General features: G+C 41.4%; 2 protein-coding genes and 1 long non-coding RNA gene across 6 annotated transcripts in view; 2 read left to right on the forward strand and 1 right to left on the reverse strand.

Annotated features, from left to right (window-relative positions):
- Window positions 1-795: 795 nt before the first annotated feature.
- LOC106676589 (uncharacterized) lies at window positions 796-1770 on the reverse strand. The gene is made up of 3 exons (XR_013095556.1): window positions 1608-1770; window positions 1136-1444; window positions 796-873 (listed from the first exon to the last, which is right to left on the reverse strand). It is a non-coding gene; the product is annotated as an uncharacterized LOC106676589 (long non-coding RNA).
- A 6073-nt stretch (window positions 1771-7843) lies between these two features.
- LOC101467697 (gem (nuclear organelle) associated protein 8) lies at window positions 7844-10183 on the forward strand. Of its 4 annotated transcripts, none has more exons than XM_014413485.3 (4): window positions 7844-7967; window positions 8230-8294; window positions 8486-8828; window positions 8961-10183. In XM_014413485.3, the coding sequence occupies exons 2-4, from the start codon at window positions 8292-8294 to the stop codon at window positions 9218-9220; spliced, it is 606 nt and encodes a 201-aa protein (XP_014268971.1). In that variant the 5' UTR covers window positions 7844-7967; window positions 8230-8291; the 3' UTR covers window positions 9221-10183. The 4 variants fall into 4 exon arrangements, with proteins under 4 accessions (XP_014268971.1, XP_004575264.1, XP_076736491.1 ...); XM_004575207.5 differs by having other exon boundaries at window positions 8489-8828; XM_076880376.1 differs by lacking the exon at window positions 7844-7967 and adding an exon at window positions 7991-8078 and having other exon boundaries at window positions 8489-8828.
- Window positions 10184-12016: 1833 nt separating this feature from the next.
- LOC101467378 (neuronal membrane glycoprotein M6-b) overlaps window positions 12017-16165 on the forward strand; it is a 49575-nt gene continuing 45426 nt past the window's right edge. Inside the window, exon 1 of the mRNA XM_024798780.2 lies at window positions 12017-12135. Coding sequence (XP_024654548.1) covers window positions 12132-12135 — 4 coding nt within the window. The 5' untranslated portion in view covers window positions 12017-12131. The remainder of the gene's footprint in view (window positions 12136-16165) is intronic.

Here is a 16165-nt window from a genome sequence, read left to right on the forward strand (position 1 = left end):
GCATCCTTTAAGAGACATCCTTGTTTGTCTTAAGTGGGCTCCTCCAAAGCATTATGTTCTAAACACTGGCAGCATAACTGTCAGGCAATGTTTTTGAGAGTGTCGAACATTCATGAGGTTTTATCGCTTAGTGCCAAGTGTAATTTTTTTTTTTACACCATCTCTCTGAATTACAAGTGCACTGCTGCAGTGACATGTGCACATGGTGAAGTGCCAGCTGCCAACTAACTGAGAGGATTTTCAAGTGGTTTCATTTCCCAACTTATATTTTCTGACTTATACAGAATTTATGCATCGCTCCAAGTGTTTTATGTTGCATTGGATAAGAGGGCTAGCTAGATTTCTAAATGTATAGTTTGTAGGAATGCACACAATAAATTTGATTCTTTTACTGTGTTATAAGAACGCAGAACAACAGAATAAAGAACAAGAGGATTCACTTACTATTGACACAGGTGGCTCTTTCCTTGTAGGGTATCTGTGAACAAAAGTGACAGTTAGAGCCATGCTTCAGTGAAACAGATGAGGTAATCCTAAATCTATTACAGGTTCAGTTACATACAGTTTGATTGAAATTAGTGTCTAATGTTCTCTCTAATCTCTAATCTCTAAATGTTGACATGCACAATTAAATCATCTTTACAAACTAAAATTGTTTGATTACTGATTGTCCAGTTGTTTAAGTTACAGTTCTTTTCTCTGCGTGTTGTAAACACAAACTGCTTAAATTTAAAGTACAAGAAACAAATTTTCACCTGCAGCGATTTTGTCTCAGGATAAATCCGAGGACAACTCCGACTACAATGACAATTCCAGTACATATACAAATCACAGTGATAGACATCAGCTGCCTCACTGGAGAAGTGTGAGCTTCTAGAAAAAAATCACAAAAGAAAAAGTTAGAAAACGTAGAAAAACAGAGCAAAACCAGACTTTAGACATTACCTCCAGTTTTAATGTTAGGATCAGTACAAGAGCTAATGTCCCTCAATTAGTTTTCATTTTAGTCATGATTAAAAGAATGAGTCTGTGATGCAGGTCCGATTTATTCAACAGCAGTCTGCGCACAACTCGAACAGCAGCACAGGAGGCAAACAGAAACAGGTATGAGAGAAAGAACAAAGCAAACACGCACCTTCAGCCGAGATAAGGAGATGGATAATATCTGTCCCATCGCTACGGGAACACTCACAGGTGGACTTCCCACTATCCTCTGCTGTTAAATTGATCATCTGGAGAAACACGACTCGGTTTTCTTTTACCAGCCTGAACCTGGAGTCGCACTCGTTCTCAAAGCCCCGTCCATGTTGATACTGCAGACGACAGCCTTTTGGCCCGTTCCCTTTTGTCTTTATCGTGCACACTATCCAAATGTAATCCACTCTAGACTTGGAGCAAAGTGGAGTGACATCTTTTTGTTCCCCAATGGTTCTCATGATCGTCTCTGCAATTAAAGAAGATGTAATGAAGATCTGTTTGGCCTAATTGCGCCAACCGTCTCCAAAAAAGGGGTTAAAGGCTACTTTAAGAACAATAGGTCAGTGCTATAGTCTGCTGTTATTCTACAAGACTTTAAAACTGATGGGATGTGTGTAATCATACAGTACCTTCAGTGTCAAAACTCAAAGACAGAGGCAGAAACAGAGCAAACCACAAAGCCCTCTGGTCCATAGCTGCAGCAATGTCCAAACAAATCAAGACGTTATACCCAGAAGAAAACGAAACCTGCTGAATGCAATCCTTTGACACACTAATCATCAAACCACAAGAGAAAAAGTATCAAGTAGAAGTGGAGTCAAGGTAGAAGTGCCGAGACAGGGAAGCGCAACAAGCAACTGCTTCTAATTGTCAAGTAACATTCAGCCAATGACTAAACTGGAGGGTCTTCATTTTAATCACAACATTAGTGCTAAAGCACATTGGCCACAGTGTTTATACTCCTCAGAGGCTTTCACATCAAAGGTTTTAGATATAAGGATATAATAATGTATCATAATAACCCTTTACACCTTTAAAAAATATTTTTTAAGTCTCAGATGAACGCTAACAGCCACTTTTAGCCACAGCAGAAAGCTCTGCTGGTTTGTTTTGGCAGCCTTTTACATGGGATTCTTGATGTAATCCCAAAGGGATCTGTGCTTCCTCCTGGAACTTAACTGAGGTGCTTGTCAACCAAATGTGTAACCCACACGTGACCTATTACACCGTGTCATGATCTCTTTAACAAACACTCAACGCACTCTTACTGCTTCTGATTGTCAAAGATAGCAGCGAGATGCTGCTAATCATCAACTGATCATCAGCACGTGTGAGGGCCTCTATAAAAGGGGGCTTTGCTGGTCTGGAGCATTCAGGTGTGTTTTAATACATTATGTTCTCATGAGGTCAGTGACAAAAAGTGTTACATCTCAGACGCTACAGGCCTCAAGTATCATGTTAAACGTTAAAGTTCGTGAAAGAAAAGACAGCGAGTATGGCTTGATTGGAAGTGTTTCCTTAAAACAAGCCCCTCTTTTCAAAGAGCAGAGCAGCTTGGGTTAGCTTTGCAAACTTGCATCTCAGCAAACCACAAGACATCTGGAACAAAGATCAAAGTGGAGATGTTTGGTCATAATGCACAGCACCACGTTCGGCTAAAATTAAACGAGCATATCACCACAAACACCTCATATCAACTGTCAGCACGGTGGCGGGGGGGTGATGACTTGGGCTTGTTGCAGGCACACGACCTTACCTTGGGTACATTACCTTGGGTTGACCTTGAACTCTGCTGTGTACCAAAGTATACTCGAGTCGAATGTGAGGCCACCTGTCTGACAGCTAAAGCCTCGCTCAACCTGAGTCATCTAACAGGACAATGATCCCAAGCACAACTCAGCAGCAAATCTACAACGGAAAGTAAAGAATGAGGTGTCGCAATGACCCAGTCCAAATCCAGACCTCTGATCTTGTATGAAAGCTGCATTAAAACATCCTCAGCTACAAGCAGACAGTTGAAAACTGAAACTGCGACAGAGACAGGTAAACAGACAGAAATGTAAAATTAGACACCAGACCAAACAAGCAAAGACACAGAGCGGCTGTTGCTGTTGTCTTCAGTATAGATCTGAAAGGTTGTCACGGCGGTAAATGTGCATGTGATGATATAGTTGAATGATATGGTCAAGTAGTGAACAAATGAAACTAGGTCAAAACATCACAGTAATGCATGCTAGCTGCTATTTCATTTCTGCTTTCAGCTACTATTAATAAACAGAATCATGTACAGGATTGTGTTAATGCAACGCTACATGTATTACAGAAAGAAGCACGTTAAAGTCAACGTGGCTGTCTGGGGACAGATGTTGCTCCTGAGCGAAGCATGCAGGCTTTAGATGATGAGCAAAGCACAAATAGGACGGAGACAGAAGCAGCGTTTAGGGTCAAACATTAGAAAACTCCCTCCATGATCATACAGACACATGTGACTGTCCAGTGCTCTTACAGTATGGGAGGTAATAAATCTTTGAATGTTGTTTATTTTAAGGTTTCTACTGTCCGACTTTGGTGTGTTGTAACCTTAGTTTTCTGTGCTTAGCTAACAGGAGTGCTACCCAGTGGGCTCTTCTGCTGCTGTGGCCCAATGTGCTGTGCATTCAGAGATGCTCTTCTGCCTACTTTGATTGTAATGATTGGTTATTTGAGTGACTCCAGCCTTCAGCTTATAGCAGTCATGCTCCCCTGACCTGTGGTATCAGAAAGGCCTTTTTCCACCCAGAGAACTCCCACTCACCTGATATTTCCTCGCTCGCACTATTCTCTGTAGAGATCACTGTGTGGGAAAATCTCAGTAAATCAACAGTTTTTTAAAATACTCAGACCAACCAATCTGACACCAACAATCATGCCAAGTTCAAAATCACTTAGATCGTCTTTCTTTACCATTTTGATGCTCAGTGTGGACTTCAGCAGGTCATCTAGATCGTGTCTACATGCCTAAATGTTATTTGCTGATTAGCTACTTGCATAAATGAGCAGTTGAACATGTACCTAATAAAAATAGAGCAGCATGGACTATAAGGCTCGCAGTGAATAATGGTCAGGTTACAACAGATGTTTTGATGGAGGCGTTTGTATCATAACAGCCGCACCATCAGCTGAAAGCAAACAAGTCATGAGCCTTTTTAACAGGATGCAACAGATAGCACCCCAGAGCGAGACCCCCCTCCTACACAGACAGTGGCAATGATAGTCCATTGTTCCAAGATGCAAGATGCTTTAGCAAAGGCAAGGCTATGTGCACATAAGGAGGGGGCGGTAATACTCCAAAACATACGAAGCTTACAAGAACTTCATAGGAAGAAAGCAAAATAAGAACAAAACCGCAGCTTCAGGAGCCTCTCATAGTTTCAGGTGTGGGTTTTTGTGGCCTCCTCTTTGTGCCGTTTGCTCTTGTTTGTTAGTAATGCTGGTTAGATCGCTGTCTGATAATGGCTTTTCTTTTTCATCTGAGAAATGCAACCAAAAAAGAAAAAAGGGGGAAAGCAAAGCTCACAATCAAGTATAACAGATGCTGCCTGACCAGCTTCAGCCTTGTTCTATACATTGTTGTGGGTGACACATAAACAATTATCTCTGAGACCTGCCAGCAGAAGGAGAAGAAAAGGCAATCGCAGATATGATTACAAACACTACAGATATCGGAACATAAATCATGCATCACTGGACACAATTAAGTTCTCATTAATTGTGTCGACTTTTGACACTTTGGGGATGAGGCAATGAAATTAATCCAGTTGTTGAATGATAAAACAATAATCCAAACTACTAATCCTCCTCTGTGCGATTCACGAGGTATTATCACTCAGTCAGCAGCATGGGGTGATATTTAAGGAAGCGTTGACAACATATTTGATGATATCCAGAACCACCGAAATAGAAAATGAAGTACTTATTATTCTTTTTGCTTGTGCTGTTAACACATCCATGTGAACAACACTGAAAAGACACATCTGTCTTTTTGCATTTCCTCTGAAAGCTTTGAAGCCTGAAGCCAATGCATGACCCACTTATACAGTCAGACATCTCAGCAGCACTCAAACACTCTCTTCGGCTTTTACACCCCCTTACTCAAATATGACAGCGTCCTCGCTTGTATAAGGTCACGTGTGGCATTTCTACAACTCTGCGATCAAATCTTCATTTCCAAATCATATTTAAGTTCATTCAAACTACTCCAAACTTTATTTTAAATCAGAATCTTTTATTGTCATTAAGACAAAAGCACAACAAAATGATATCCTGATTCATTCAAATGCGAGGAAAGCAAATCTAACTATTGACAAAAATAGAAAATGAAACTCTTTCTAATAAATAAATACATATGTGTATATACTGTGGCTTGCAAAAGTATTCGCCCCCCTTGAACTTTCCCACATTTTGTCACATTACAGCCAAAAACATGAATCAATTTTATTGGAATTCCAGGTGAAAGACCAACACAAAGTGGTGCACACGTGAGAAGTGGAGTGGCAAGATCTGAAAACTGCTGTTCACAAACGCTGCCCATCTAATCTGACTGAGCTGGAGCTGTTTTGCAAAGAAGAATGGGCAAAGATTTCAGTCTGTAGATGTGCAAAGCTGGTAGAGACAGACCCTAAAAGACCGGCAGCTGGAACTGCAGCAAAAGCTGGTTCTACAAAGTATTGACTCAGGGGGCTGAATAATTACACACACCCCACTTTGCAGTTATTTATTTGTAAAACATGTTTGGAATCATGTATGATTTTCGTTCCACTTCTCACGTGTGCACCACTTTGTGTTGGTCTTTCACCTGGAATTCCAATAAAACTGATTCATGTTTGTGGCTGTAATGTGACAAAATGTGGGAAAGTTCAAGGGGGCCGAATACTTTTCAAAGCCACTGTAAGTTACTGCTTGAGTCATTATTGATTGCAAAGTTCATGAATTCATGAAAAAATTAACTTGGTGTGTTGCTGCTCTGCCTGCATGCATGTAACAGCATGTCATTGTGCATAATGTGAATTAAAATGCAGCATCTAGTCACATAAATAAATTCAGTGTACGTAATACTGCTTTTCAAAATAAAAGCAATTTATGGAAGAATGAAAAATATTTATTATCGCTTTGAAAAAATAATAAATGCCTATTTTGTCCTTTTGTAACCGCACAATCACACAAAACGTCCTTAAATATAATTCAGTACCAGTGCAGACACTGGTCTATCTAACAGCAGCCCCAAAAGTCAATCCTGATGGACTCACATGTTAAATAGCCCCACTAAGCACCATCAGAAATCATGTGCAACACCTTGGATTTTGCTAGCTTGCTGAATACATGAGTTGCATCTGCAGGCTACTAACCAACCCGCAACCCTTAGCTGACAGCTTATAACGCCATGCTTTCATGCAAGACCTCTGTCTCAACAGTGTACTTTAACTGGATGAATTTCAAGTGTGTCCCTAGTGAACATAACTGGCCCTGAAGCATAAGCAAACTGATAAGCAGGTTGGAGCCCCCCAAGAGCACAGGAAAGATCTATAAATGTGTATTTATTGTGTATGTGTTATATTTATAGCAGAACGTAAAATATGGGGGCCTTTCTGTGTGGAGTGCATGTTCTCTCCATGTTTGAGTGGGTTTCTCTCAGTCCACAGACATGCACTTAGTGGGGTTAGTTGAATTGTTGATTCTAAATAACCCATAGGTGCGAATGGTTGTCCATCTTTTTGCATCAGGCTGGCAGTCAGTCCAGAGTGTACCCTGCTTCTCGACCTGTGGCAGCTGGGATAGGCTCCAGCCCCCTGAGACCCTGATAAGGATAAGCGGAAGAGAATGGAAGGATTTTAAGAGACTGACAATTTAAAGCTACTAGTTTAATCATTTTCATTGTCAGAGCTGGGGTCACATGCATGCACAAAGATACACAAGATGTGTGTCTTTGTGGCTGAAAACAAAAAAAGGAAAAAGAAAAAAAGCAGCAGAATAAATTTCAGTGAACCGTTTTAAAACTGCACCATCTGCTGGGTCATTTTATTTCAGTCCAGCACAGTAAGTCACAATAATGTTTGTGCCAGATGTATTATGAGCAAGAACAGACACTATATAGTCAACATTGTTCATCGGCGTTTGCATTTCAAAGGTGTTTTCACCCACCTGTCTCCCAATTGCATGTCGCTGTACATGGATGATCTGCAAGTCAGATGCTGATTGGTTGACAAGTTGACCAGAATAGGGAAAGAAGTATAAGTGGAGTTTATGGGGGATGGAGAAACCTGAAAGTACAGTGGCTGTAGTGGGCATTGTTGTTAACACTCAGTTTCATTTCATAACTTTGCATGTTAGACCAACAATAGCACAAGCAACACTTCCTCCATCTGACAACAAGCACTGTCTTCAAGTAGATTTGGCCTTCACACTGCACCTGCTGAAGCATAAAAGAAGCGTTAAATGTGGGGCGGTCCCTGAGGCCTGGCATGGTCTCGCAAACAGCTTTTAGATGAGGGACGAGAATAAGGGCAAGTGCACAAATGACATCAACAAAAACAAATAAAAACCTCTAAATTATTTCCTTTACTTACCTTATTTACTTCGTGACAAAACACCTTAGAGTTTCACAATGTTGGAGTGAGATTTTGTATTAGATGAATAAATGTGTAATTTAATAAAAACAGCAAAGCGAGTGTCTCTCGTGTAAAGCTAATAATTCAAAGCCAGCGAAATAAACTAATCTTACCGTTTTACTAGCATAAAAAGGAAAGAATGAATAAATTCACCAATAAATGTAATATGCAGCGGCGTTTTTATTGTCACGTGCGACGTCCAACTGTTGAACGTGGGTGCATGTTCGCACAGGATCCACTGGGTGGCGCCACATAGCCAGCAGTTATTGTGCAGGGACTCAAAGGCTGCTGGGAAATTTTCTCCGAGGAAGTAAGATAGATGCTAAAGTAGCTGGCTCCACAGAGGTAAGAGTTTGATAATGTGAGGCATTTATCGGGTCACAACGCTTACACTGACACATTAATGATGTGAAAAGTCGGAGTGTGTTGTTGGCGTGTGGCTGGGTGAAAAGTGACGTACGTAGCGTCCATTTTTGTTTGCCAGGTGTCAGCACGCGCCTCGCTAACCCGCAATGTGTTTATGAGAGTTTCTCAAACACCTGCGGTGTTTACTTTACTCTCTGTTGGCTGGTTTGCCTTCGTAAACCACTTTGTTCATAAATTGCAGGTTTACCGATGACGAAACATTAACAAAGAGGAACGTCTCAGAAGTTGCAGCTGTCTGCAGTCATGGTCAGTAAACTGAGATAGAAATGCTTTTATTTTGTAGGATCACGCCACTTATTCTACCCTCAACTGACAAACGAGGCTTTTTCAGGAGCACTCTTTAGCTCATGTTCTTGTATGCTAATCACTGCGATCAGTCAGAGAGGACATTTTCAAATGATCAAGCTGAGAAGACCTTTGCTCATCTTTCTCATCAGCAGGAGGACATAAGCACTGTGATGTCCTGGTTTTCCAGCCCGGTGTACAGCCGATACTGGCAGCACTATCGGCAGGCCATGGCGTGGCATCAGAGGCACAGGCGCGCCTACAGAAAGGCCTTGGAGGCTGCCTACGGCCCCTGCTGCTACCAGGAGGAGGGGCCCGGTGACCGGCCTCGCTATGCTGACTGGAGCTCTGCAGAGAGCAACAGCGAAGACGAGGCGGACGATGCAGAGGAAAGTAGCTCGGAAAGCGAGATTGAGTGCGATGTGAGCAACATGGAGATCAGTGAGGAGCTCCGGCAGTACTTCGCCCAGACTGAGCGACACAGGGAGGAGCTCAGTAAGTAAACAAAGGGGAGCAGGTGCTTTAAAAGGTCAATTTTTAAAAGCGCAGCCTCTCCAGATGTTTAGTCTAAGGTGAGGAGCCTGTCTGGTATGTGTCCAAAAATGGTCCGTGTTGTCGTTCTTGCAGAGAAGCAGCAGCAGATGGAGGCGGAGCAGCAGGGCAGCTACGTGCCGGCCGATCAGGACCTACACAGCTTCTCGTTGCGGAGCAGTGTCGCCCCTCCCTTGGAGCGACCCGGCGAAAGACGCACGGCCGAGATGAAGAAGCTGTACGGCGGGGATGCGGCCAAGATCATGGCCATGGAGGCGGCGATGCAACTCAATTTCGAAAGAAACTGTGACCTGAAGCAGCCCAAGTACTGGCCCGTGATCCCGCTGAAGCTATGACGCCGTAAACAGTTTGATCTGGAGACGATCCATGCTCTGATCCCTCTGCGAGCTACTGATGTAGAACTAATGGGTTTAGGAGGTTTGAAGTTATTTCAAGGAAGAAAACAAAACTTCTGCTCGGCCAAACACGAACATCCCCGACCTGTCGGCTGCTGCTCCAGATTAAAAACCTCTGGCTGTGGCAGTACGAAACACGAGGTTTACCCTACTGCATAAATTGGTTTTTAATTTATGGCATGAAACACCAGCACTTAGTCCCCCAAAACATCCTGTTGGTTCGGCGCTAAAAAGTGAGAAGCAGCGTGAGCGGAGGGTCAGAGTTGCAGTAAATTTGCCCCCACAGGTGATGCAAATGTATTCAAACAGCCTGCGCCTGTGTTTCCTCCTAATCTCTTTTTGTTTACCCTCTGGCTCGGTGATGTTTCATGCTGCAGTAGCTCCTCTTATGCCTGTCAACTTAGTTTAACCACAAAAAACATTGTCAGCCCCACGTCCTCCCCCTCCCTCCCCTCCCTGTGTTCAGATTTGGGAGCGTTCCTGCATGGCTGCCTCTGCCTACACAACAAGAGTGATTTGTTGTTGCTACTTCTAAAGTGCGGTTCTCCGATTCTGACATTCACTGGCTTCAAAGCCACTCGTGTGAGTTCTCTGGGGAGGGGGGGTGTTGACTATTCTGTTTTATCTTGTTTGTGTTTGCACCAAGCTGCTCCGTTTTTTTTAAACGGGAGGATGTGTATTTTATATGATTTCTGTTTGTAATAAAGTGTTTTCTGTCCACATGAAACTTCCTTTGCTTTCAGTCATTTTTAGTGGCATCGCTGTGAGATGGAAATCCGATTATATAACTGCTCTTCAGCACATTTCTGTACTCAGAAATAAAACTGTGTAATTCAAGTTGGTTGGTTGGTTGTTTAATTAGAATTTTTATTTTCTCAACATACATTAAAGCTTTTAGTGTCAGACTTGGAAGTTTTATTTCTGAATTTGTGGGGTAGTGGATGCAAATGCAGTTTTATTTTTCATTAAATGTAATGATTTAATTATTAAGTGTTGACACTAAAAAAAATGCAGGCATTTTGTGTTTTTCTTACTTATCAAAAAAGAAAAAGGAAGTGAAACTGTGATGCTAGCACTTTCAGTACTCTGTATTCAGCTGCTCAGAAGGGACGTTTGGTATTTCAGTCCTCTGATTCCCCTCTGCGGGGTCATGAGATAAATCGGATGGGTCGCGAGATTAACGGGAGCGGAGACGAGAAAAACTAAAGTTCTTACTTGTTGGGCTTTTCTCTAATCTTTTTGTGAAGTACTGGATACTTTTTCCCCCTCAGTGAGCTTCTAAAGAGCTTTTAAGCACCTTGAGCGACTGATGTTGTGATTTAGTGCTATATAAATAAAATTTAAATTTAAATATAGAAAAATTACATATTTGACCAGTCTTCTTCATTGAGTTGGTAGACTTCATTTAATTTGTTTGGTTTCCCAGCATGGACCCAACCTTTAAACATAGTCCTCAAATTTTCAGAATGCTTGAGGTTGAGGCTTTCAGAAGGGCTTTTCGGAGTTCAATGTTAGCCTGCTTTTCCATTCCAAAACCAGTTTTGATGTATATTTGGGATCATTGTCCTGTTGGAACACCAAACTGGGTCCACATTTGAAACCATCTGTTGATTTAAGGTGAAGTTGGAGAATATGGAGGTAGACTTCGTGCTAAAGAAGTACCAGTAGCAGCAATACAGCCCCAGAGCATGATGACAGCTGATACACTGTTGTTAGGTTGGAAAGCTTCACCTTTACTACTGCAAACTGTGACCAAACACCTCAACTATAAAACTTTTCTCCAGATGGTGTTTGGCTCGTCTACGTGGGCAACTGCAGATTTTATTTGAGCTTAAAGGTGCTGGTTTTGGAGCAGTTGCTTGTATCTTGGTTGGGGTTGGGTTGCTTCTAAACCTCGTAATCAATTTCCTAAAGATGAAGGTTTGGTTCTTCGTCCAGGTCTTTGTAAAGTGGTGACACATCGGAATGACTTACACTTGTTGTTTTAACCAACTGATTAGCCAGTAAATAGAGTAAATAAATGCAAATTAATTTTAAAATCACATTTATCAATAAATAGATACATGATTTAAAAAACATGTTATACAACAAGATAACATGTTTGTTGTCTGCAATTCATTATGATTATGAAAGTCACAGGAACACATTAGAGAACATCGGGTAATTAAATCTTTTCAATTATTTTCAATTATTATTCAATTAAAAATGAAAACTATAAATAAAAACAAGCTCATGTTAAAATATACTATTTTTATTGACAAATAAATATTGAAAAAATTAAATATTTTTCAGAAATATTTTTCATATAAGTTGTATATTCAAAATTGTTATTATGACTCATGAGTCAGTGATTATGGGCGTCACAGGAAAAGTAAATGACATGATGATGTGATGATATGATCATTTCATGAGCAAAAAATAAAGAAATATTTTCATGAATTATTTATTTATTTATTGCCAGTGAATAAATAAATAAATAATAAGCTATTTAAAAAGAAAAAACACATACATAAATATTCAATGAGCGAACAAACAAATGTAAAACAGATTTAAATGAGTTAAAGCTGGGCTGCGCTTTGTTAAAGTGGACCTCTGTCTTATAATTAGGCGAAGAACTGACCAGGACACTTGTCTTGTGCGTTTGGATTAATGAAGCCTTATCCATTTCTAACCCCGGGGTGACGTCACCCCCCCTCCTCCTCCTCCCCCCTCTGATTCCAGAACGGGACGTGCAGTTGTTTTCATTCTGCCTCCCCCCTCCCCTCTCCTTCCCGACCTCTCCAGACAACCTGTGGACATCACCTTACAGTCACTTACAGTGTCCGGACCAGCTTCCACAACAGCTGAAAACATGGGTAGGCGAACTGTGTTTTTACATGTTTGCTGTTTTTGCTTATTTTGCATTTCAACTCTTGCACAGGGGAGCGGGTTCATTTCGTGATGGATGCTGCAGAGATCTGTCCTGGCCGTGTTGAGCTGCGTGTTGTCGGTGTGATTCTTATTTGCATGTCTGATTATCACTTTGAAGCCTCGGTCTGTTAACTTTCACCGTTTCACTCTGAATATCTTTGCAGCCTTTTGTCACACGATCACTCTTCTGACGCTCATTAGGCAGTTATGGTTTCAAATCAACGTGCCCGCGCTCTCCTGCGCGGTCGTGTATCTGCTGATTGATGTCACACTGTGCCATCAGAAGACGCTGTTGGCGTCTTGGCAGTGGTGCACGCGTGTGAGTGGAAAGGGCGTGGATTAAAGCTTTTACACCTTTAGAGAGAGGGTGGATGTAGATTTCATTTTAGATTTAGACTAATTTTCCTTCCAACAATCCGGACATGTTCCAGATCTTTTTAAAGATGTTTTATTAGAGTTCAAAATGTACAAAAATCCCATCCTCGCCAAATCACGTGATGCATTTCTCCTGTTGCAAGGTAAAAATGTGACATTCCTTGGCTCTCGGCTAGCACACAGCGGTTACCTCTCCCCACCTTATCTACTCATGTGAGAGTCGATGTTGATTGGATTAAGAGGGAGTGATCCGCTCCCCGCTGTGGATTAAACGGGCTGGACACGGAAGACAGTTGTTGCGTAGAGGTGGATGCTTGTTCCAGGGTTTTTGCACATTGTTCTTTTATTAGCTCAAATCAGATTGGTAATCTCATTGAGATTAAGATTTGCTTTGTTTTCAACAGGAAACAGAAAGTATGGCACAGGAAATGAGAAGAGAAATAAAGAAAGACAAGAATTATTCAGAATTAAGGGGTTTTATTTAAACAGTGGGAAGGGAAATATCTTTGTAAGTAGTTGTGCAAAGACAGTTTGATGTTCTCCTCTTGACTCATAAATTGGAAGAACTGATATAAATGGCCACCATAGTTGTATTACTAATGCCATGTACACTATTTAGTTTTATTTTCTAGCTGAAAACAATGAATGTTCAATTTTGGCACACAATTGGACACATTGCCAGTTTAATTTTTTAGGACTTAAAGAGCAGAAATTAATAAATTTTATTAACAGGCCTAAAAAAGCTTTTTTTATTTTTTTTTTTTTTAATATATATATATATATATATATATATATATATATATATATATGTACATTTTTGAAGAATTAACCACACATTTACATAGTATTGGCCCTCTTCTGCCGTGCGCATGGAGCGTTTAATTCTCTGAGGGGCTGTAACTTTGGTTTCTTTTGGTCAATTTACATGATTGACACTTCTTTTTAATCGTTTGAGCCAATAGGATCACAGTAACGGCTCATTCAGTGAATTTTGGTCTGAACATGATGAAACTTGGTGTTTGGAGTCAGTAAAAGCTCTGGAAGCAAACCAGCCTGTCTTTAGCCGGTTACATGAAGTCTAAAGAATTTCTTGTTCATCTACAAAAGTTGATTCTGTTAATCTGGACGTAGCGTTTTGTGGGAGAAACGTTTCGTCACTCATCCAAGTGACTTCTTCAGTCTCAGCTGACTGCAGGTTTCAATCTTATAAACAGTATATTTGCATAATGACTGAAACCAGCCCACTGAAGGAACAGTGGGCTGGGAGGTCAGTTCCTTAATCATTAATATGCAAATTCGACAACCACTGATCAATGGTCTTGAGTACCATTCACAGAGAGTTGGGAAATGTCTGCAATCACAGCATTAAGATGGTGACAGATGGACCCTTAGGCCCCCTCCTAGATTCAGAGATGGTTTTTCCCTTTTCACGTAAATGGCGTCCTTGACTCCGCGCTCAAACCAGCGTTCCTCCCTGTCCAGGATGTTACATCCTCATCATTGAAAGAGTGTCCACAGGCCTGTAGGTGTAAATAGACTGCAGAGTCCTGGCCTGATGAGGTAGCTCTTCTGTGTTGTACCATCCTCTTAGCCAGAGGTTGTTTGGTTTCCCCGATGTATAAATCCTGGCAATCCTCCTGCACTTAACAGTGTACACTATGTTACTCTGTTTGTGTCGGGGGACCCGATCCTTCGGGTGGACCAATTTTTGGTGCAGCAAATTTCTTGTTCGGCTTTGTTTGTTCAGCGGCCTTCTGCACATTTATGTGACTGCTTGTTTAATCGTGGCTTGTTTTCGGTGTGTTTGGTGGTTGTAGAAATTGTTTTTATGACATTTTAGCTGAGATTCAGAGGTTTCTGTGGATACCACACGTCTTTCTCCCCCCGTGATTAACATGATCTCCTCCTTTTTCCCCCGGTACCGGGGGCGTGGGGCTTAAGGCAAAAACCTTGTAAATAAACCATGTTGCTCTATTATGTTTGCTTGGGAGGACCATCCTGCTTTTTTGTGATACACAGAATCGAGAGGCTTCAAAGTGGACAAGCATTTAAACAATCAACAGATTTGCATATGTACATTGTATATAATGTGTACAAAGATTTATGTTTCTAAAGTGAAACATCTACATAATGTATGCCAATATATACATATTGTAATTTTTTGCTAGAAATTGACACCAAGAAACTATGGCACCAATACTGGTTAGTCCCAACTTATACTTGCTGTAGTCATTTAGAATTATCTAAAATCAAAATGAACATTTTCTCTAGTCTAATGCAGCTTACCTCTATGGGGCACCGTTTGTCAAGTGAAACACGCTGAAATTAACGGCAACATTTTTCCACATTTAGCTCAAAGCCCCATATACCTCATGCTAAGGTTGGTATATTTGAAGTCTAGGGTCCTTTGCTTTAGGAAGAAGATAAACTGAGCTCTGTGATATTGAACAGAGGTTATATACCAAGCAGTGTATTTATAGTATACAGTATTAATTCATGGGTGCAGAGGGATAGCTGTTGACATGCTAACACTTCTTCTTCATGGCATGAAAAGAAAAAACAAACCGAGGACAAGGCGCAGTCTAGACTAGTGCTCACGTTCACGTGTCTTTTTTTTCAGAGGAGAAACAGATTTCAGAAAAACTGCAGAGACGCATGTTTCATGTTTTTGTTAAACTGGCAGTTTCGTCTGTTTGTGTTTTACTGGAGGCTGACCTGAAACCAGCAGCGTTCAAGTTGATCTCATTAGGCCACTTATTCAAAGTGTTTCTACCTCTTACTTCTCTGCCTATTCCCTCCACGTCTGGATCTCCCCCTCTCTCTTTCTTTGCTTTTCTCTCTCCCATTCATAACATCTGTTTCCAATAAGCCAGCAGGTCTGTTTATCTCCTTTAGGCTGGTGAGAAGTTGAGAACAGACAGGATGTAGCCAAATGACATGATTTACTGCGATGGAGAACAGGAGCCATTTTTCTACAGGCAGCCGTCGTAAACTTCTCTACTTTCAGCTCTCCAGTTTTGCCTGTTATTTCCCCCCAAACTGCTACTTTAGTCCCATCATCGTCAGCATCATCATCCCATCTTTCATCTGCATCTGCTCCTCTCATCATCCCCCTGCTTATTGTCTTCATCATTATTCTTTCCACCACCACCCCTCCTCCCCTCCGCGTCCCCCTTCGTGAATCTGCTCTTTGTGCTCTCGTTTTTTTTGCTGCAGTTCGTCTCTGCTCGACTGCGCGTGGAAACTCGTGTCCTCTTCCATCCTCTCCTGTGGATTTTGCTCGGCGCTGATCTGCAGAATGGATACTGAGCACCACAGCCGTCGAGCAGACAGACTTCAAAGGCTTCAGATTTTCAAGGACTGTTTTATTCTGAAGGAATAAATGATCACTGAGCTGGCAAAAAGGGAGAAAAGTGGACCGATCCACTGAGCTGATTAGAACAGCAGAGTACTGACACTAAAGCACTGCTGTCATTATGACAGCTTGACTGTGCCCCAAAACAGACCACAAATACTTGTTTTTTAATCTCTGTTTATTAACTTTGCAAATATGAAGTCACTGCATGGTATGCTTGTGTAGAAAACTGAATAAAGTAACCA

This window comes from Maylandia zebra, linkage group LG23, assembly GCF_041146795.1.
Source record: "Maylandia zebra isolate NMK-2024a linkage group LG23, Mzebra_GT3a, whole genome shotgun sequence".
In the NCBI taxonomy this organism is placed as follows: domain Eukaryota; kingdom Metazoa; phylum Chordata; class Actinopteri; order Cichliformes; family Cichlidae; genus Maylandia; species Maylandia zebra.

What these genes read in the sequence shown, in the direction of transcription:
- LOC101467697 (XM_014413485.3), top strand. An exon ending in GCGACACAGGGAGGAGCTCA is followed by an intron (nt 8,829 to 8,960) that starts GTAAGTAAACAA and finishes TCGTTCTTGCAG; the next exon opens with AGAAGCAGCAGCAGATGGAG.